This window comes from Meriones unguiculatus, chromosome 3 (assembly GCF_030254825.1).
Source record: "Meriones unguiculatus strain TT.TT164.6M chromosome 3, Bangor_MerUng_6.1, whole genome shotgun sequence".
Classification (NCBI taxonomy): domain Eukaryota; kingdom Metazoa; phylum Chordata; class Mammalia; order Rodentia; family Muridae; genus Meriones; species Meriones unguiculatus.
In genome coordinates, this window is record NC_083351.1 from 14,589,587 (window position 1) to 14,611,598 (window position 22,012).

Here is a 22,012-nt window from a genome sequence, read left to right on the forward strand (position 1 = left end):
CCCTCTCAGACCTCTCTGCCAGCACCGAACCCTTCCATCCCTGAGCATTGGATGTAGCCCCCCCCCCAGCAGGCCACCAGGGGACCCCTGGAGTTCCCAAGAGCTCCTCACCACAGTTGAGTTCATCAGACATGTCTCTGCAGTCAGGCCTCCGGTCACAGCGGTACTCCAGAGCCACACACTCATTATAGCTGTGGCACGCAAACTCCGTCTCCGTGCAGACCCGTGGGAACTGGGGCACTGTGTGGGAGTGGCGGGGAGAGGAAGGGCGTCAGGTAGCGGGCTGAGGGAGCTACGGTATGACAGGCAGCACAGACAAGCATGGCTTTGAGTGGCTCTGCAGCCCAGGTCAGGCCACTGTGGCAAACAACAAGAAGCACTTGGTGCGCGAACTCCTGGCACACGTGGAGCAACGAAGTGCAGAAGCCCTTACACGGACCCTCACACGGGTGACATGCCACACACATGCAGCCACCATGCCATACACGTGCAGGCCACGTCCTGGCTCAGTGAGGACAATGAGACAGTGGGAGGAGGCAGCCACGAAGCCTTTTTCTCCTTCCGTCTTTTAGGTTCTCTAGGAACCCCCTGGACCTCGGCCAGGCTCACGGGCTCACCTGGTGTCACTGTGACCCCCACAGCAGCTGGGGGTGGCGGGGGGGTCTGTGCTGGAAAGGAAGCTATAGTCAGCAACCATTCCGCCTGGGACCTGGAAACCGAGGCCCAAGCGGAGCCTGGCACCCTTCCCAACTCCCCTCCTGCTCAGAACTCATTGAAGGTGTGAGCAGATGACTAGAGCCTCCAGAAAAAAAAGTTAGGCCCCAGTCTGAAGAAGACCCAGCAGAGCAAGCTTGACTTTGGGTACATCAACAGAGATTTTTCATGTAGAACAAAGGAGGTGATAGCTCACTAGTTTTGTTTTGTTTTCCCTGAGACTTGATCCCATGTAGGGATGGAATTTGTCCTGTTCGGAGCTTTACTGAGTCAGAGGCACATGACGGATATGACAAGTGAGAGCGTCCTCAGTAATCACGCTGGGATGGAGAAGGGCCGAGTACTTCAGCCTGTGAGAGGCCTAGTACCACAGCTTAGGAGGAACGGACCGGAACTGGCCCAGGAAAGACTCGGTGGACCTATTAGGACAGTGGGTAGTGAGACAGAAAACCTGGTCTGGCTACTGCATCTAACGACTCTGTGACTTGGGGCTTGTTTCCTGGCCTCGCTGGGCCTGTTTGTCTTCCATTTCCCATCCTCCGTGGGTTCCTGTGACAGCAGCCTGCAGACAGGGCCTGGTTTGCAGCCCAATCTTGTGGATGGCTGCGTTGCCCTTCTCAGCCTCCGTCCCCTCATCTTGAAAACAGGACAAGTACTTTAGGGAACTTGGGAGGCCCAGAGTGGATGCTTGGGTATCAGGGCTTTAGGCACAGGGCTTGCATTCGCTTGGTGCTTGGGAAACGACTGATGGATTTTAGTTACGAGGCGGGGGAGGGGTGTGTGTGTGTGTTGGTGTACAGTGTGTCTTTGTATGCATAGATGGATACGTGTGTGTGATGTGTGCGGGTGTGGGGGCCTGAGGTGGCCATTGGATTTGTCTTCCTCGACCAATCTTCACCTTTTATACAGAGGCAGGGTCTCTCTCTTGAATCAGTGCTTGCTGACTCTGTAGTCTAGTCAGCTAGCTTGCTCTGGGGATCCAGGCTGCAGCCTCCTGACAGCTGCCACACACACCCTTCTGGTATGCACTTGGGTGCTAGGGATCTGAACTCCAGTCCTCAAGTTCTCGTTCTCTCTCTCTCTCTGAACCTTTTTTTTTTTTTTTGAAACATGTTCTTTCTGTGTAGCCCTGGCTGTCCTGGAACTCATTCTTTAGAGCAGGCTGGCCTCAAACTCAGAGATCCACTTGCCTCTGCCTGTTCTGGGATTCAAGTCGTGTGCTCCCACCACCTGGCTCAGCAAAACCTTCTTTACCTACCGAATCATCTCCCCAGCCCTATAACGGTTGGCTTTACTGATGCCAATGTCTTTTGACTCGGAAGTGCTGAATGAAAAAGGAGTTTTATCTACTGTCAATATACAAAGGTCTATGAGGATACAGCATCCTGGGTGCCTGTTAGAGGAAGCAATCTGGCTCTAGGCAAGTAGAGAATACACAAAGACTGACAGGAAGGTTCAGGCTCAGGAGGGAGCGAGTTCCCTGCCTTCAGAGGTGTGCTAATCCAACTTAGGAAGGCCCAAGGCTGATACCTGATACCAAAAGGGGTCAGAGTCTGAGGAACTGGAGGGGTGACCCCAGTCTAGAAGACAGGCTCACCTGTGCCTAGGCGTCGGAACTTGAACCCCCAAGGGGAGGTGACATAGGGGCCAATGGAACCGCTGGAGATCACTGTGTGCAGCACCTCCTGGATCTGAGCCCCGTCTGCGTTCCCCTCGGAGCCCACATCCAGCTCAACAAAGACCCAGCCATCCAGCTCTCTGGGGGAGAAAAAGGGCTGTGATCTGCATGCCTCTGTCAAGTTCCTGCTATGACGCCCAGCCCTGTGCCTGGGCAGCTGTGCATAAGGTAGGACCATTTCTGGTACAGGAGTCCAATCAAGAACGACCCACCCCTCCAAACCTTCCCTGCCCTCTTCCTGGTACCAGGCCCCTTCCCACCCTTGGCTCCTCCTGGTTGCCCCCACACCTCCCATCCCCAGGAGCCCATCTCACTTGATGAACACCACACTGACAATCTGGTCCCCGGGGATCTTCTGGTACTCTGTCTCCAGCTGTGGGGACACACCGCCATCAGATGCCCTGCTCCCTCCCCCCCACCCCGGGGAAACCCCAACCCCAGGTACTCTCTCACACACGTACCTTTTCCACCACAGCCTCCGACACCTCTCGGAACTCCTTGGCACTTGCATCCTCTAGCTGGGGGCTGTACTCAATGGACCGAGTAAAATTTACCAGAGCCCGGAAATAGACTATGGAAAAGAGGATGGAATGTCACAGTGAAGGACCCAGCTTGTCAGGTGGGAGCCCAACAGGAGGCTGAAAATAAAGTGTTGGTCTCCCACCTGTGTACTGCAAGAAAGACCCAGCACTGCCTGCCATGGTGCAGCCTGCAGAGGCCTGAAAGGCCTGCCCAAGGCTCACAGGAGGCTGGGCAGGAAGGGGCCATTTGCAGGGCACGAGCTAGCACGGCCATCACTGCTTTATTGTGATATGCTTTCCCAGCCAGTTCCTATTCATCCCTCTGAACTCAGCTCAGCGACCACACTCTCTAAGATGACCACCATGGCTGCCCTGGTTGGTGTGGGGCCGCCACTCTGGGCTCTCACAGCACCCCTGCTTCCCAAACGGGGGACCTCCCTTCCCTCGACCCATCAGTTCTGCTGGGTACACCTGGGCTGCGCTGCCCCACAGTGACTCTCAGGTTCTGAGTCAGCTACTTCGCCTCAGTGAAATGTGGGGGCAGGGGAGTCAAATGCATTTACTACCCCGGGGCTGCTGCATGGACTGAGGATGCCCGGCTTCCCACACTGCCCCTGTGTGCAGAGCCGGCAATTGGGAATGAGAAGCATGATCACCTGTCACCCTTCCCAGGAGCAACATGAGGAAGTGAGAAAGCGACTCATTTTATGGCCCAAGAGCTTATCCGTGAATCATGGCCAAATAAACTCATATTATTCCGGTGAGAATATAATGTACAGCTGCCATTTCCTGCGGCGCCGGATGTACACAACAGTTTATAGCCACTGATTATCGGGTTGGCTAGGTTTTGGATCTCAAGTCTGCCAAAGGCCCATGTGTGGAAAGTTTGGTCCCCAGCTTATTGCACTATTGGGAGGCAGTAGAGCTTTCAGTGAGTGCCCCTACTCAGTGGAGTCACCTCCTCAGCCTCTGGTTGTTTTGCTTTTAGGAAGTGAAGTTTAATGGACAAGAGTTAGGTCACTGAGGGTCTGGCCTTGAAAGACGCAGGCCCCCCTCTCTCTCTCTCTCTCTCTTTCTCTCTCTCTCTCTCTCTCTCTCTGCTTCCCAGACACTAGGGGGTGACCCACACTCCTCTGCTCAGCACAGGCACTGGCCAAATGTCCCTGGTCTGAAACCCCTGAAACTGTGAACCAAAATAACTCTTCGTTGCTTGTAAGTCAATTGCCTCCACTGCTTTGTCACAGTGATCATGGAAGGCTGAGCAGCGCAGCGTTCTAGAGTTAGAAATTTGGGTTCAGCCCTCTAGTGGCAAATGAGTCAGAGATTTGTATGTAACACGTACATGCACACCCAAATGCACGCAGCTAGCAGATGTCACACGAATAATAACCAAATTGATCTATACAATCTACTTATATTACACAGAGAATGGTGTGTATACACATAAACACACAGTCCCACATTCTGAATGAGTGTGTGTGTGTGTGTGTGATGTATATGCAAACATGCATGCAGGTGCACATGCCCAAGAGCACATGAAGGTCAGAAGGCACAGAGTGTCTTGCTCTATCGCTGCCTTCTTCCCCTGAGATGGGGTCTCTCACTGAGCCTGAAGCTGGGTTGGCAGCCAGCAAGCACCAGTGGTCCTGTCTCTGCTCCAATCAGAGCTATAGTTACAGGGCCTGAGAGCCATGACTGGCATTTTACCGTGGATGCTGGGAGTCTGAACTCAAGGTCCCACAAAAGAACACTTAGGCAACAAGTGTTCTTTTGTTTCCCTTTCTTTTGTTTTTGAGACAGGGTCTCATCATGTAGCCCTGGCTGTCTGGGAACTTGCTTTGTAGACCAGGCTGGCCTCAAACTCATAGAGATCTACCTGCTTCTGCTTCTGCTTCTGAGTGCTGGGATTAAAGGTGTGTACCACCAGACCCAGCCCAGCAAGTGCTCTTATTCAAGAGAGTCATTCCTCCAGTCCATTTGTCACTGTTGTTTGAGACAGGGTCTCAGATTCTGGGCTAGCCTTGATATGTAGCCAAGGCTAACCATGACCTTTTTTTTTTTAAATATTTATTTATTTCTTTATTATGTATACAGTGTTGTGCCTGCATGTACACCTGCATGCCAGAAGAGGGCACCAGATCTCATTATAGATGGTTGTAAGCCACCATGTGGTTGCTGGGAATTGAATTCAGGACCTCTGGAGGAGCAGTCAGTGCTCTTAACCTCTGAGCCATCTCTCCGGCCCTAACCATGACACCTTTTTTTTTTTTTTTTAAGTGGGGGAATGGGGTCTCGAGTAGCCTACGCTGAGATCAAATTCAATCTGCAGCCAAGGCTGACCCCAAACTTCTGATGCTCCTGCCTCTACCTCCAGAATGTTGGGATCAAGGCACATGCCACCATGCTCAGCCTCCTAATAATTTCTTAAGTTCCTATTATGAACAGGATACTGTTGTATACTCATGAGCTTAAGCACAGGTTAGAAACACAAGAGTTTTCTAACCTGAGTTACCAAGTAGTCTGAAGTGTGTGCACAGGGCTCAGAACCCTCCTCAGCACAGCGTGGGCAAAACACAATGCCTACTGTCACCACGTGGAGGTTGGGCAGCTCCCTAGTTAACAACCCTACTGCTGGAGCAGCACGGCCCCTGACGGCCTGTGACAATCTGGGCTCTAATGCTGCAGCTATAACTGGAGGCCAAAAGTGCTCACCCCAAGTGCAGCTTGGAGCACAACAAGGGAGCACGATTGGCGGTAACTCTTAACTCAGATCTTCAGGACAAGCCCCGGGGACAGCCCTGGACCAGAAAAGCATCACAGTAAGAAGCAGTGTGCCAGGCGATGGACTCATCGGATGGAAATTCCCGTCCCCAGGGAGAGCATCTCCTCCCTGAGGGAGAAAGGAAATAAACCAAAAGGGTAAGAATATGTGAAAAGTAGAGAATGGGGTCTGGGGAGAAGGCCTGATAGGTGAGGACGGTATAATCTTCCATGGGGGTTCAAGGAAGGTTCTTTGAAGGAAACTGGTGAGCCATGGGCAGTGTCTGTGAGCTGATATATGCAAAGGCCCTGAGGCTGAAGAGAGTACACGTGACCTCCGGTCAGGATGTATGTGGCACAGCGTGGGGTGTCTTCCACTTTACTCTCTATCTTTTGGGCCTAGAGGTGTGCAGACCCCAAGCCAGGGTGTTCTTCTATGGCTCGGGATAAAAGGACTCTTGGGGTCCTGGGCCAGGTGCTGGACTGAATCCTTCGCTGTGCGGGGATGCTTGTGTCTGCTCTGAACCACAGCCAATGGTGGGGCTGGGCTCCTGGGTGCTGAGTAGGTGGAGCTAGTGGGCGGAGTGTGGGGCTGTGAGCTCCACCACAGAGGCCCCTTGTGTGCAGGCACAGAGGCCCATTGAGAGCCCCCACCCCGGCCCCTGGCCTCAGCCTACGGCCAAGTTCGGGTGAGGAGGCCGGGCCTCTGCCCAGGAATGTGCCCACTCCCGAGGAGTGTGTTAGAGTGCCACAAAGCCCCTTTCTACCAGGGCCTGGGAAGGGCTGGAGTCCTCCAGCCTGACCCCTCTCCTTGTCCTGAAGCAGAAGCAAGCCAGGGCAAGCACCCTGGGTGGGTCCTCAGCCTGGGCCCCACCCAGCTCCAAGGGGCTGAGATTGCTGGAATTGTGAGGCTGCCTGGGGGGTGGGGGTTCTGGGCATCTGCCCTGACCAGGCCTCCCCCACCTGGCCTCCTGACCCTAGCTAAAGCATTCCCTGAGATCTGAGGAAGATTAAGCTACCCTGGGTTCTGGTGTGAGTGGGAGGCATACACCCCGAACCCCTAGTGTGCACCCTGGATCCAAGCACCAATTCCTGCTCAGCAGAGTCCTCACTGTGACACTAGTGGCTGCTCACCCACTAGTGTCTCCACTTTGGGATCCCTTGGGTGGGCATGAAAGCAGCCTGTGCAGAGGCTGAGATTGGCTGCTCCCAACTCTAGAGCCTGGCTGTACCCTGGCCAGCACTGCTAGAGGAGGGACAAGCAGGGTCCCAGCACCATGCTTCAATCTGGAGCCCTGGTGAGGAGGCGCAGGCACTGGCTTGGCCTTGACTGTTCAGAGAGGTACTTCTGGCCTCATATGTGACTCTTGGCCAAGGTGGGCTGGACAGAGGAACACAGGGAGAAGAAGAAAAGACTGAATGTCAAGGAGGGACTGGGAGGGAGGTCTGCAGAACAATGACAGACAGACAGGGAGGAGGAGCAGGGACAGCACAGGACACCGAGAACCAGAGACTTTGGGGAAGGGACACACAGAAAGCAGAGGGGAGAGATAGCAAAGAAATGTCTAGACAAAGATGAAGAGAAGAAAGGGAGAGATGGGCGAAGAGACCAGTGGGGGTGGAGTTGGGGAGTCAAGGAGAAAATGGACAGAAGTTTCCACAGAGATGGAGAAATAATAGGCAGTGGCCTGAGCAGGACTGAAGATGGGGGGGTGGGGGGAAGGCTGACAGGCAGGTTAGCAGCTGGAAGCAAACAAGAAGAGTGAGGCAGATCCAGGGTGTGGTCCAGATGAAGCTGGGAGGAGCTGGAGAGCTACAGTCTTGCCCCTGAGGGACACCTCAGGGGCTGGGCTCTAGGGTCAAGTCAAGCAGGACTACCCAAGCATGGCCCTATCAAGTCAGGGCCAGCCTTACTTGCCTGCACAGGAAGGGCACCAGTCCTGAGCAAGCCCGTATGATACATGCTAAGACCTTGGGCATCAGGATATATACCTGTGCCTCCCAGGCTGGGACTAAGCCCAGCTGGCTGGCCACACCCCAAAGGGCAGCCAGCTGTGCAGGGCTGGGCTGGAGGGTCCAGGCCCTGCCACCTCCCACAAAGGAAAGACAAAGCAATGGGCTTGGACCCTCCCGGTAGCAACCCTGTTTTCCTCTCTTCCCCCCCACCCTGTTTCCTCTCCTCTTCCACCTTGGGCCTTGCCTGCCCTCACTCCAGCACCTCAGGAGAGAAGTGGCTGAAAAGAAGTATCCAAAGGTGATATAGTTCAGAAGGGATCCCCCCCCCCAGACAGGTCCAGGTACTCCAGAAGGAACTAGATAGACCAAAGCCTCAACAGGAGGCAGTTCCCATGATGCATCAGCCCTGGCTACTCTGGGACATGACTCAGTCCACACACCACCCGACACTCCTACTTCTGTCCCCAGCCAGATGCCAGGCATCCTCTGGCTGCAAAGACAGATGTGTGGGAAGATTTGAGGCAGCGGTCATGTCCAGATGCTATGAGGTCATAGTTGGCCAGGCTTCCCTGGGCCAGTCCTCCGCGCAGTGGTCCAGGTGGGATGACACCCTCAGGCACATGGATGCTCCTGCCACACCAATTTAAGGGGAAATGCCCTCAGCCCTGGAGATGCCCAACTACTTTAAATACCAAGAAGCAGACTGGCTTTTTGCCTCAATGAGAATTGAGCTTATACAGGGCTGGAGAGATGGCTCAGAAGTTAAGAGCACTGTCCGCTCTCCCAGCGGTCCTAAGTTCAATTCTTAGCATCCACATGGTGGCTCACAACCATCTACACTGATGCCCTCTTCCAGCATGCAGGTGTTTGTACAGATAGGACAGTTATGCATGTAAAATAAACAAATCTTTAAAATATATAGATAAATAAATAAATAAATAAAATGTTCTGAAAGAAAACCCATTATTTAAAAAAAAAAATTAGAAAGAACTGAGCTTCTTGGGGCCACTTTCTTGAGTTTTGTGCTGGCGACATAGGCAAATAGCTAAACTTGACCATACCCAATCTTGCAGACGCTTTCCTATCAGCTCACACAATTGCCATTAAGCAGGAAAAGGGCATCCCCACAAGGCCCTTGGGCCTTCAGCCAAGAGATGGGGCCTCTGAAACCAATAGGCTTGTTCCGGGGTCCCCCTCAGTAACTTACCCATCTGGAAGTCCCCGCTGCCCAGGTCTCCACTACCGAAGCCATCTGCAAGTAAAAATGAGACAACTCAGGAACAACAAATACTCACTGCACACCAACATGGTGCCAGGCACTGTTGGAGGCTCCTGCCCCAGTGGCAAAGGGTCATTTGAACACAGAACAGCTACCCCGCCTAGTTAGCTTGAAGGCCTCCATCATAGTGTGTGGACTGAGATCCAAAATTTCAGGGACCATCTGTCCAATGGGTGGGGCAGAAGAGCCAGGTCAGCCTGACCTCCAAGTGGGGACAAGGAAGAGGTAAGATGGAGGGGTGACAAGTGTCCCCTAGTGTGCACCATCAACTGTCTTCCTCATAGATTACAGAGGTTAGCCTTGAACTCCTGATCCTCCTGCCTCCACCTCCTCGGTTCAGGAGTTAAGAAGGTGTGTACCACCCCACACTCAACTTATGGGCTATCTCTTGAGGTCCTACTTGGGGTGAGTTTCATGGGACCTTCTGCAGCTCTGATGGGAAGTGCCGGAACTGTTCCTGGCAGCACCCCACCCCTAGCAGGGGAAGGCCTGGCTCACCTCCTGAGGCATCATCAGCCAACAGGTCTTCATCATCAGAGAGGTATGAGTCAGTCCAGCCAGTCCGGCCCACTGTGACAGTCTCTGTATCCTCAGGCAGAGAAAAGCCACCATAGGCCCTCAGCCCGTGCGTCACCTGTGAGAGATGACAGTCCATGAGTTGCCCTCTCCTGTTAACCACCAAACTCCAGAACCCTTCTCCTCATTGCAGGGGGGAATCCAACATTCCATCCCCAACACCTCCCACCCCCCAGTGCTGTTAGACTCACCGTGACCAAGAAAGCCAGGAGGAGTCTGAAACACTATTTTTGTGACTCAGCTTCCCAAAGACCCACCAACCCCTGGAAGCCTCAGAGCCCAACATGCAGATTCTCAAGGACTCTTCAGATAAAGCAGGCAGTAAAAGGAAAAGCATCTGGTAAAAGGTGGCTTCTTTTTCCCTGGAGATACCCAGGATACCCAGGATGTGAGAGTAGGCGAGGGAACACAGGTAGATGTGGGGTGACCTGGATCAGCAGAGACGAGAGACTTGAGCAGGTAGAAGCGTGGACAGTTCACATGTGAAGGGGACAGGGGCAGAAGCGAGGGGATTGAGCTAGACTTCTGGAACAGCTCTTCCCCAGGCCCTTGGCCTTCTCCACCAGGTCTGGTGTCCAAGCCTGGCTGCAGGCAGCACATTCCACTGCTTAGAACACGGAGAGCCAGCCCTGCAGCTAGTCTAAATGGAGGCAAGACAGACATCAACTCCCCATGACCTCAGGCTAAAGCTAAGCTCAACTGGGTCTGAGGCATCTGTTTTAGGAAAGCTGGGGGTAGGGCTGGGGTGGGGGACAGTCAGCGGCACAGCACACAGGCCAAGCAAGAGGCCCTGGTACCCATTATCCAGACTTTTCCAAGACATGGCCTGCATCCATTTGGACAATATCAAGATGTTTTCAAAGGCCAGGTAACTGAGAGGAAAACCATCTGGGAGCCCAAAGGCCAGGAGGCCCCAGGCACAGGAATGTAGTGTTCAGTGACCCTGGTGAGCCTCAGGCACTGCCGGGGCTCAGCAGTGTCTGGAATGGATAGAGGGAACTCAGTCTATGTCCTCCATGCTTGATGCTGCAGGGCCTTCTGCCACAATGTCCTTCTTCCCTTGTTTCTGGGACCAACTCTTGTCATCCTCTACATCTGTCTCACTTAGGGGTGCCTCTAACTGCCCAGTACCAAAAAAGGCACAGTTAGCCAGGTGTATCAGTTCACACCTATAATCCTGACACGTAAGCAGGTTGGGGCTGGAGAAACAGGAGTTCAAGGTCAACCCTGGCCTCACAGTAAAGTGGAAGTTTGTATGGGTCACCTAAGACCTTGTCTCCAAAAAAGCAAAAGCAAACAAACAAGCACCCACACAGGTGACAGCTCTGCATGGAATTCAAATGAGCCTCAGTGTGGAGAGACAGACAACAAAGACCCAGGGATTATGTGTCCACTTATGGCGATTCAGGACGGGAGAGGGTGCCACACACAGCCACAGGAGGACAGATCAGCAGTTTTCCTGGGCTGTGGACTAGACAGGAGAATCGGAAGGGACTCAAGACATACTGGGGTGATGGTTCCGGTGTGTGTGTCGTGCTCACATACACTGTTGACCTGTATCCTTGAAACAGGTCCATTTTACTCTGAGCCATCAACAGGGAAGACAAAAAAGAAAGTTCTAGAGAGACATCAGCTCCCTGCCTTTCATGGCCACCTCCCCCTGGCCAGGTCTTGGGTCCTGGTGGGCTCACAGTGTGGTGGTCTGTACCCCCACTAGCTAGAAGCAACCTGAAGACGGGGCAGTGATTGGATCAGCTCTAGTTTCTCAGCACATACAAGCAATCCTTGAACACATGGGTAAGAGACAGTAGCTGTGACCCCACGCACCCACCTATGTGTAGCTACACCCCGCCTCCTCATTCCACTTGCTCACTTTGTGTTTGCCGGGCCACTGAGCCTTGGATAATTTCGGCTCTGCCCTCCCCTGCCACGCCGCCATGGTGTACTGCCTTATCCTCATAACCAAAGAGCAATGCCACCAGCTCATCCTTCTCTCCCCACCACACAAGGGCTCATTTCTGTCCGGAGTGGTAGCCAAAGGACTTGTGGACTATGTCCCTATACATACAGGTATCTATCTGACCTCAGAATCTCCAGGACTGGTAGCTGAACACGGTGGCACATGCCTATAATGCTAGCACTCAAGAAGCAAAAGCAAGAAGATAATGAGTTCAAGGCAAGCTTAGGCCTTATTGAGATCTTGTCTAAAAAACATCATCATCAACAACAACAAAAACAGTCTTGTGTCGTGTGTGTCTCAGTGGTTCACTGATAGAGCACTGGCCTTCCTCACCTGGCTTTGATTGCAAGTACCATCATCACCAAAACAAAGCAAAACAAACAAAATGCACCGCCAGGTGATGCCTGACCCCTTCTCAGAGTGCCTGAGGCAGTTTCTCCTCACAGATCTGACAGAGCTGAGCACACCCAGGGGACCCTGAGAGTCACACTTAGGAACAAGACCAGAACCATTAATCCCAGCACTCAAGGAGGCAGAGGCAGGCAGATCATTGTGAGTTCTACAAAGTGAGTCCAGAGAAACCCTGTCTCTCGAAAAAACAAAAGAACAAGACCAGACTCGGCCTCCATTCCTGCCTGAGAGTAGAGCAGGCCTCAATGAACACCAGGCGACTAAAAGCCTAGAGTTGGGGCAGGGCACTGGTTTGGAGCACAGGAGGTTTGAGAGAGGACGTACTTGGGTCCTTTCCAGGTAAGAAGGCGCACTGTGGTATGCTTACACCCTCCCAGTGCCCGTGTGAGCAAGGCTATGGAGGGGTGCACAGATTCCTGGCACCACTTCAACCCTGCTGTCTGGAAAGGAAACCCTTGCTGCTAAGCAAGGTCCTGAGCTTCTTGTAGGGAGGAAGGGGGTGGGGGAGTAGCCTGGAACTGGACAGGAAATAGCAAAGTGAGATTCAACAGGGAAAAACAGGCCAGGAACACACATCTGCAGGAAGGCCAAGAGTGCAGGGCCCTGAGTCACAAGTCCCCCAGCCCCAGGCACCCAAGTTGTACATGCCAGCTGCTTTTGCTTCTAGCTCCCTCCCCACTATCTGGGTATACAGGGGCTGCCAGGGCCTTCAGGGAGAGTCAAGACAGCCTGGAGCAGAGACTTCTTTTACAAAAAGCTGTCCATCCAAAGGCAGCTGTGTTTCACATCTGGGAGGGGGAGTGGAGCCAAAGGGAAAGAGGCTCTGGAAAAAGCAGAGTGGGCTGGATGCCTGATGGTAGAAGGAGCTAGGCTGGCCAGCCTAACCTTTGCTTGGGACAGTCGGGGATAGTCAGAGCCAGCACTCCCTCACAGAGTGCTCCGTGCACACGAAAGCGGAATGAGGTAGAGAAAGATGGGTTTAGCTATAGGAGCTGGAACTCACCCTGGTGGTCTGGCTCCCAGACCACTGAGCGCTGAGAACCCTGAGACTCCCTCTCAGAGCCCCTCTCAACATAGTGCACCTCACCCGGAGAACTACAGCTCCGAGAGACCCTCTGAGATAATGGGACAGTTAGTGGGGTATGGCTCTTCCACACCATGATCTAGACCTTGCCTAGATCATCGTGGGGCTAGCCTTTACTTCAAGCACTGTGCTGACCAGGCAAGGCACTGGACTAGACCTCACAGAGGCCGCAAGGCCAAAGCGGGCAGCAGTACCATAATGTCCAGGGCTATCTCAGACTCCATTACCAACCTAAACAGCTCTCTGCATGGCCCAGGGGATGCTGGGCTGGCAGTAGCCTGAGCCTATTCACTGTGTTCCTTAAGTCCTAAGGAGGGCCATGGGTAGTTCCAAGGTCAGAGGCAGAAATAGAACCCAGGCTTCCTGCCCTGTGGCCCATCTCCGGCCATGCGGGAGCCCTGCTTCCTCCCAGAGGAACGGGAACACTCAGGCAGGGGTGGAGGGAGATCCGAGCCGGTGAGGAAGGAGCCAAGCTGAGAGGGGGATTTTCCAGACCTGTAGGTTGTTGGGGGAAGGGGGGGTGGCTGACTCATGCAGGCCAAGACCAAAGTCTGTTTCTAACATGCTGGAACAACAACTTGAGACAAGGCAGGGTGGTCTCCAGTGATTCCAGCTATTCTCTGATCTCAGGCAGGTGGCACACAGGCAAGGTACCAGACGGGAACTTCTGGGAGGCACCATTCTCAAGTGCTGGGTGTGTGTCCAGGTTTTCCTGGTGAGGAAAGGGGACACATGGAGATACCTCTAGGTCCAAGGCCTATAGAGGTTCAGAGGGACCAGGAAAGAGGGTACAGAGGCTAGGCCATCCTTTCTAGCCTCCACGAGGCTGCAGAGGGAGTCAAGGCTGGCTAGGATGCTCTCAGAGTGAAGCATCACCTAAGAGATAGAAAGAAGGCAAGGTCTGGAACAGGGGGATACAGGTATATACAGGGCACAAAATGTGGGGCTTCCAGTGTTGAGTGTGCACCCTTCAAAGGTTATACCACAAGACTGCTCAGACCAAAGCTGGTGGCTGACTGGAGCGCGATGAGAGAGGACAAGAGCCAGAGGAGCTGGGGAGGGGGCCCAGTGGGGGAAACGTGCTATTGATCAAACTTGAGGACCTGGGTTCAGATCCTACACAAAAGTCGGACATAGTGCCAGATGCAGTGGTGCACGCCTAGAGTCCCAGCGCTTAGGGAGGCAGAGGCAGGCAGATCCCCATGAGTTCTGAGTTCGAGGCCAGCCTGGTCTATAAAGCGAGTCCAGGACAGCCAAGGCTACACAGAGAAACCATGTCTTGAAAAACCAAAAATTAATTGATTAGTTAATTAATTAATTAATAAAAGTCAGGCATAGAGTGATGAAGAAAAACACAGTCTTCAAGCCTACAGACACACAGACACAGACACAGACACAGACACACACACATACACACACACACACACACAGCCAGCCTTTTCCACACAGCATGTAGAAATCATTCATCCTTACAGCAACCCCACAGGCTTGATGTTACAGAGACACCATTTTGTACAAGCAAAACAGGGACTACCCAAGAGCTTCTTTGGCTGTTTCTGGAAACAGGGTCTCACTATGTAGCTCAGGCTGGTCTAGACCCTCCTGCCCTAGCCTCCCAAGGTCTGGCATCACAGGCGTGTTCAACCGTGTCTTGGATTTTTTCATTTTGGGTTTCTTTTGTTGTCATTTTGTTTTTGTTTGAGACAAGAATGACCCAGAATTCATGATCCTCTTGCCTCCAGCCATACAATGCTTGGCTGGTCTGGAATTCACGATGTAGACCAAGTTGGCTACAGACTTAGGGAGATTTTTCTCGTCTCCACCTCCCAAGTGCTGAGATTTAAGACTTGAGACACTGAAAGCAGCTGAACTACATGATTTTGGCAGCAATGTTCACATGTTCCCAGATCCCACTGAGGATGTCACCTCACGGCTGGCCAGAGCTCTGTGTCTCCTTTCTCAAGCTCAAAAACTTCCAGATTCCAAACTGCATCCAACCTCAAGAGCTTCCATTCTGCCGCTGCGAACTTATTTACATTCTACCAATGAGGAAACTGAGGTTTGGAGTGGGCAGTCTGTGTACCTACGAGCAGGCAGGTGAGTAGCAGCTACTCCTTAAATGTTGAAATGGGCACCATTCAGGGGAGATCAGAGTGGAGGTGAGGATGGGTGTGGCTGAGGGGTGGTGCCTGCACAAGGTGGGGTGTGAACTCCCGCCAGGGCTCACCTCCTCATTTGGAAGGAGGGAGGTTGGCTAAGAGGCAGGGCCTAGGCTGGGGTGAGCTACAGCACTGGCTTCTGCTCCAGCTACCTGCCAGCTCTGAAGCTGGTTCTCTGGGGGGTTCTCTGGAGACATTCTTCACATGCCTTGGGCGGCTAGCTCCCAGCCTCTGTCTTCATGGCCCAGGTCTGGAACTCGGTCCCTTCCACCCCCACAGCTGGTCAGGAAGTTCTGAGCTCCCACCACCACCACCCCAAGCAGTCCCCAGGGTGGCTATAGCTGCCCAGGGCAAGGCTCCAGGCATCTGGGGCTGGAGTGAGCTCACCTCATCAGAATCCAGAGACAGTGGGGGTGGGTCTGACCACTTGCCTCCTTCTCCATGGTCCAAATAGCCACAGCCCCAAACCTTGGCCCCTCTGCCATGATGCAGGTGCCTGGGAAGACCCGCAAGAAGCACCACTTCCTCTGCTCCAGCCCAGGCCTTAGGGACAGGGCCAAGATGCCCCCTCCCCCCCACACTGCCCACTGTCCTGTCGAGGGCAACAGACGACAGAGGGGAAGGAATCTGTCGGGGCAGCAGTTTGCCGTGCAAACTGCCAGGGGCGGGTGAGCACTACACAAAGGCCCAAAGGCCTTTAATCCCCTGGCAGTCTGAGAGGGGCGCCGGGCCGGAAAAGAGGTGGCTGTGCCTTCTCTGGCAGGCCCATGTGCCCGTGCCGCTTGGGAGGCCTGCCAACTTCTCATACTTGGGCCCTCAAGGCGGCAGCAGGACTTTTGCCAGTCACTCAGCCGGGAAGAATTCGCTCCCCCAAAGGAGGACAAGGATTGACGCTCAGAGTGCCGCTCGCTGTGCACGGGTGCTGACCTAAGGACTTTACGGACTGTATAGCACTCAAATCCACGACAAGTACTGGAAACCGCAACTTAACACATAAGGACACTGGGCACAGAGGCAAAGCCACCTGCGAAGGACACACAGCTAATGGGAGCTACATTTGAAATGCAGGGCTCTAGGCTTACCTGCTCTTACTTGCTGGGCAGCAGGGGCCAAGAGACCCCTGCTTGACCTCTGACACCTGTCTCCCCCAGGTCTGGGATCTGGAAAGGCTGCATTCCAGCCGGAGCACTAGGGAGCACTAGCAAGATCAGGGCTTTCGGCATAAGCCCCGGGAGCTGAAAGTTGAGGTTGGAAGCTTTCCGCCGGGGCTTTGAACAGCATCTGTCTCCTGCTCCTCTCTTTTAGGAGCTTCAGGGGGTCTCCACCACAAACACACAGGGTCCCCACCAACCCACTTAAGTTGTTTCTATACCAGGGGTAGTGACTTTATTGCTATTTTGCTTTGGTCTTTAAAATCATTTTATTTGGTTTTTGGTTTTGTTTTTCTGTTTGTTTGGTTGGTTGGTTGGTTGTTTGGTTGGCTTTTTTTTTTGTTCATTTGATACAGTCTCACTATGGACCCTTGGCTAGCCTGAAATTGGACTAAAACCTGTGGTGATCCTCCTGGCTCAGCCTGTGGAGTACTGGGATCACGGGTGTATACCAAGTAGAACCTGGAGCTCGTGGAGAAGTGTGGACAGTGAACTCTGAAGCTGGCCAGCCTTACCCAGGGAGGCCCTGAGGTTCTCAATGCTTCAGCATTCCTCTCACACAGCCAGACTGGCATCTATACCCATTTGCTTCTGACTGACAGGATAAGAGAAAGCGTGAACGCTCCGAATCTCGTGAAACTTGGAAGTGAGGTAGAGGTAGCCAGCCCCGGCACCCATGCAGACACCTTGATTTCAGGCCAGCACCCATATTCTAGATGGGTGACCCTGGCTTCCCATCTATTGAGAGCAGTACCAGCCAAACCTGCCCATTAAGATGGAGTGCAAGCCAAGCACAGTGGCACATGCTTTTAATCCCAGCACTGGGGAGGCAGAGGCAGACAGATCTCTGTGAATTCTAGGCCAGCCTGGTCTACAGAGTGAGTTCCAGGACAGCTGTGGCTACAGAGAGAAACCCTGTCTCTGGCAGGAGGGTGGGGGGAGAGATCGAATTCAAATCCCTTTGACCTCCAATTCCTGAGTTCTATTCTTCTGGGTCCATATAGAGGGGTGACACAAACTAGGTGTGATGTAGGCGTGTAATCTCGGCACTGGGGAGGCAAAGACAAAGGCAGCAGGACTGCTGGGAGTTAGGGGCTAGCCTGATCTACATAGTAAATTTCAGACCAGTGGAATGCACAGCAAGACCCTGTCTCAAAAATCATCAAAAACGAGGGCTGAGGATGTGGTTCAGCTGATAAGCACAAAGCCCTTAGCTTTCACTGCCAGGACCAACAAACCGGGTGTGGTGGCGCATGACCACAATCCCAACACCTGGGAGGCGGACACAGGGGGATCAGGAGTGCAAGCTCATCCTTGGTGGTGTTTGAGGCCAGCCTGAACTACGTGAGCTCTCTGAGCACTGTGGGGTCCGGATCACCAACCCAGTGGTGAGCGCGCAGTGTGCAAAAGGCTGGGATGAGGAAGGGCAGAGGCTGGGGTGCACAGGGAGATCCCTCACTTGGCCAGGGGCTGGAGGGAAGCTGTCTTGAAAAGTTTTGCCGGAATGAAGTGGGGGGGGGAGGATAGGTGATGCTCAAGTGGGAGGGCACACTTGGGTTCAAAGGTGGGCGGGCCTGTGGCATGTCGGGGGAGGGAGTGTTGCAGAGGGACATGTGTGAGGTGGAGGCCATCAGAGAAGCAACGCCTGGGCTTCCCCGCTTCCAAGTGTTTGGCCCTCAGCTCTGCTGTGAACTCTGAAGGCTCCTACTCCCCACAGACCTGAAGCTCCCTCCAGGCTGGCAAACACATCCCAAGAATGGGCCTCCCCAGGAGGCTGTGGTAGCTCCCTTCCAGCTCCAGGGAGCACACAGGAGTCCCTCTGGTCAGACATGCTCAAGGCTGGTGAAGGGAGCAGCTCCCAGGTAGGGCTGCCAGCAGAAAGGTCCCCAGGGGCTGAACACCGTCCACCAAACACAGCAGTGCCAACTGCCCACAGCATACACGTGCTACCTCCTGTTCGCAGCCTGCCTTACGTCTCAGGTTCTCTGGCTCCTGGCAGCTCTACTGTAAGGCACTGGCCTATCTGTAAGATTTTGAGGACAGTTCCACCTGGCTGGGCCTGACAACTCCTGCCAATTTCTCTAATGAGGCTGGAGAATGCTCCCCAAGCGTCTACGGAAAGGAGACACCAATGTGACACCAAAGTGTCACCAAAGTGACAATGTCTAGCTCCTAAACCTAATGCATCAGGCCTTTTTGCTGCCTTCAGTACACCAAAGGGTGAGAAGAAAGCCCATCACTATGGCAACTGGTGAACACACACACACACACACACACACACGCACACACACACACACCTGCCAACCTCCTCTGTTCCATTCTCTGTCTTTCAGATACATTCTTCGCCTTCTCCACAGTACCCAAAACACCTAGCCCCTTCTTACCCCAGGAACTTGGCACTTTCTGTGTTCTCTGCCTTGGTTCCTGTATCCACACATTGCATCAGCCATGCCTCTCTTTCCCCAGTTTCTGCTCAAATGCCACCTTTTAGAGACCCATCCAAGCCACACTCCAGGTCCGGAATCCATGCTATCTCCTTTTCACTCCCTCACCCTCCTCCTGGCTCTCACTGGCCATTTCATTCTGTCCCCTCCACTAAGAGGTTCCACCAAGACATGTGCCCTGCAGCTGTCTCCCCAACACTCTGTGCATGGCAGGGGCTCACCATAGGTGTTATTTGGACAGTAACTCCAGCTTAGGGCATGGGGTTAGAGTCCTCCTGCACACACCTCCGTCCTGGCACCTGCACTCATGTGCACAAACCCTCACACACGAAATTAAAATAATAAAAATGAATCTGTGGGCCTGCAGAGATGGCTCAGTGGTTAAGAGCATTGGCTGCTCTTACAGAGGACCTGAGTTCAATGCCCAGCAACCACACAGCAGCTCACAACTGTCTGCAACTAGACATGCGTGCAAGCAAAACACCAATTACATAAAATAAATAAATTGTTGCAGGGAGGACTATGGCTCACTCCTAAAATTCCAGCATGGGAAAGCCTGAAACATGAAGGCTGCCATGAATTTGAGTCCAGTCTAGGCTATATCCTGTCTCAACAACAACAACAAAAAGAAAACCAAAAAACAAAACAGAACAAAGTAAAAATAATAAAATAAACCATCTTAAAAATAAAATTTTCCATTTATTTTTTTTATGTCCATATACACATGCGTGTCTGTGCGAGTGTATGTCACGTGTGTACAGAAGCCTAGGAAGGCCAGAAGACGGTGTTAGATCCCTTGGAACTTGAGAAGTGATTGTGAACTGCTTGATGTGGGTATTGGAGACTAAATTGGGATCCTCTGAAAAAGCAGAAAGTGCTCTTAACCACTGAGTCATCTCTCCAGCATCACAAATCCCCACCACCACCAGAAAGAGTTTCTCTGTGTAGTTTTGGCTGTCCTGGACTCAGTTTATAGACTAGGCTGGCCTTGAACTCTGCCTCTGCCTCCCTGAGTGTTTGGCTTGCAGGCATGTACCACCACTCTCAGCTAACAGAATGAGGTTTACCAGCAAAGAAACTGAGGCTCTGAGAGCCAGCTTGCCCATAACTACAGAGTTCTAAGACCTGAGACTTGACCCAGAACCCATGGGCACAAACCTAGTAAGAGCTCCACATCACCTAGTCCCACCTCCTGGCATCTCTTTGCCCACTAACGCCTGGGCTTTCCTGCTAGATGCCCACCTCTGAGAGACAAGTGGTCACCACAGTCTCTGAAGAGTGTCCCAAGGAGCCTCAGAAGCCTCAGAGATAAGTAGAGCCAGATCTCTAGCTCCGGGGCCTCATTCAATGAGACAGCCAGGCAGCCAGGCCTCTGTGAGGTTTTCAGTATGGCTGCCATGGGCATCCACACAGGAAAAAACAGGCTGAATGAGAGCTGAATCCTGGGCCGAGGAGGCCAGCACCCCTGCCCTAGGATTTCCTTACCTGCTTAGTGAGGGAAGGAAGCAGCAGCAGGCTGGGCCCACAGATGCTGCAGTGGAAATGAGCAGGGGCTCCTGTTTCCTCAGAACAAACCTCTATTCCAGGGCACGGTAGCCCTGGAACAGGAGTAGGAAGGACTGTGTAGACAAGGGTAAGGAAATCGAGCCAGTCACTCCTTACCCAACCCCTTACCACATGATCACTTATTTACCAATTCCCAAATGTGTGTGACCTGGAACTTTCCTTACTGCAAAGCTCCTACTGCCCTTGCACAGAAGGTCCTGAGTTTGATTCCCAGCATCCACATTGGGCCTCTCACAACTGCCCGTAACCCCAGGTCCAGAGGATCCCAGCTTCGATGCGCTCTGAGTTGCAGTTTTTGCGCACTGAAACGCCAAAACCTTAGGATTCTAAAATCCCAGCCCTGTGTCTCCCCTCAGCAAAAGGGGGAGGGGCTGCTGGCTCGTAGGGGGAATGACAAAGTCAGAACAAGGCAAGTCATAGGAGCTGGGCTGGGGTCTCCTTACCCTTCCTGCTTCAGGCAGCTTGCAAGATGAATGCACAACAGCAAGAGAAAATAAAATAAATTAAATATACATCAGAACCCAGGGGTGGGCAGACAGACAAGCCTGCAGAGACACGCTGGTCAGAGAGTGGGTGCATATTTCAGACTTCCCAGCGGTCCATGGGAAGCAAGAAACCCCACCTGTCCAGGATTCCACGCCCCGTTTCTCAGAAAAAACACAAAATATTCCTGATACAGCGAGTAAGGATTGCCCTCGAGGGATGAGCCTGGCCTGGCAAACTCTACCTTGCTTGTGGGGCTGCCATTCCCTCACAGTCCTCTGGCTGCAGCCAGAGACAGAGGCTCCAGAGATCAGGGTGGCTAGGAGGGACTTCAGGGAATGCCCTCCCCTACACGCCATCATAGCATCACTGGTTTGGGCAGGATCACCCATGACTCCCCAAGCCTAAATTCAACCAGCACTCAAAATAGCCAGAGCTGGCAAAGGTGCCAGGAGGCCCTGGGCAGGGGCTGGGCTAGGTCTGCCCACAGGAGGGCCCTGCAGGCCAATGCACGTACCCCTCACACACAAAGGGGCACGTTAACTCAGGCACGCAGGCCTCCTTAGGAGTCCCCCCACCCACTGGCTCCCTCTTTGGCAGTAAGCTGCTGCCCTGCCCTTCACAGGCCTGCCTGCAGGAGGCAAATGGAAAAGTATTAGCAGAAACGCAGAGCCACCATATAGGGAAGTATCCCAGACCTCCTGCCCCCACCTTCAGGCCCAGCCTCCCTCAGGACCTGTTAGGCTCTGTCAGCTCTCTCTCTCTCTCTCTTTCTCTGTCAGCCTTGGGCTGAGACAATGGGGACTATTCTGGGCATCATGGGGTATTTAAAGACCTGGCTGGGCCTCCTCCCTTGGGAACGAGAAGCCTTGCCCTCCACAAGACCTTCCTGAACTTGTTGCTACCCAGACCTCAATGGCTGCATCCCCTAACGCTCCCCACAATCTCTTCAGGCTCAGGAGGCCCTGGAGAATTGGGCATTGTGCTGTCTCATGCTCAGCAACAGTAACAAGTCACAGACTCTGCGAAAAAGCAGAAAAAGCAGGGTCCTAGGCTCTGAACAGCCATCTACCCATGATCTCAGCATCCCAGGGCTCCCATCTGCGGCCCTGATGTGTGCGGATCACAACACCCACCCACATGTGCAGAGCTAGCTAGAGGCTGTTGCAGCTAATTAACCCAGAGGCGTGTCTCTTCTGGGTGCTTCAAGAGGAGAGGGGTAAATGGAAGCAGTGGGGCGGGGAAGCATGCCTGATCTTTTTCCAGCACC

At 53.3% G+C, this 22,012-nt stretch overlaps 1 protein-coding gene across 2 annotated transcripts in view; it reads right to left on the bottom strand.

The window, feature by feature from the left end:
* Positions 1–22,012, bottom strand: part of Hspg2 (heparan sulfate proteoglycan 2) — a 97,491-nt gene that overhangs the window by 55,271 nt on the left and 20,208 nt on the right. For both annotated transcript variants that reach the window (XM_021630806.2, XM_021630805.2), the window contains exons 2-7: positions 9,407–9,542; positions 8,837–8,881; positions 2,854–2,963; positions 2,707–2,765; positions 2,312–2,472; positions 112–240 (exon numbers count right to left, since the gene is read on the bottom strand). In XM_021630806.2, the coding sequence (XP_021486481.1) occupies positions 112–240; positions 2,312–2,472; positions 2,707–2,765; positions 2,854–2,963; positions 8,837–8,881; positions 9,407–9,542 (640 nt within the window). The remainder of the gene's footprint in view (positions 1–111; positions 241–2,311; positions 2,473–2,706; positions 2,766–2,853; positions 2,964–8,836; positions 8,882–9,406; positions 9,543–22,012) is intronic.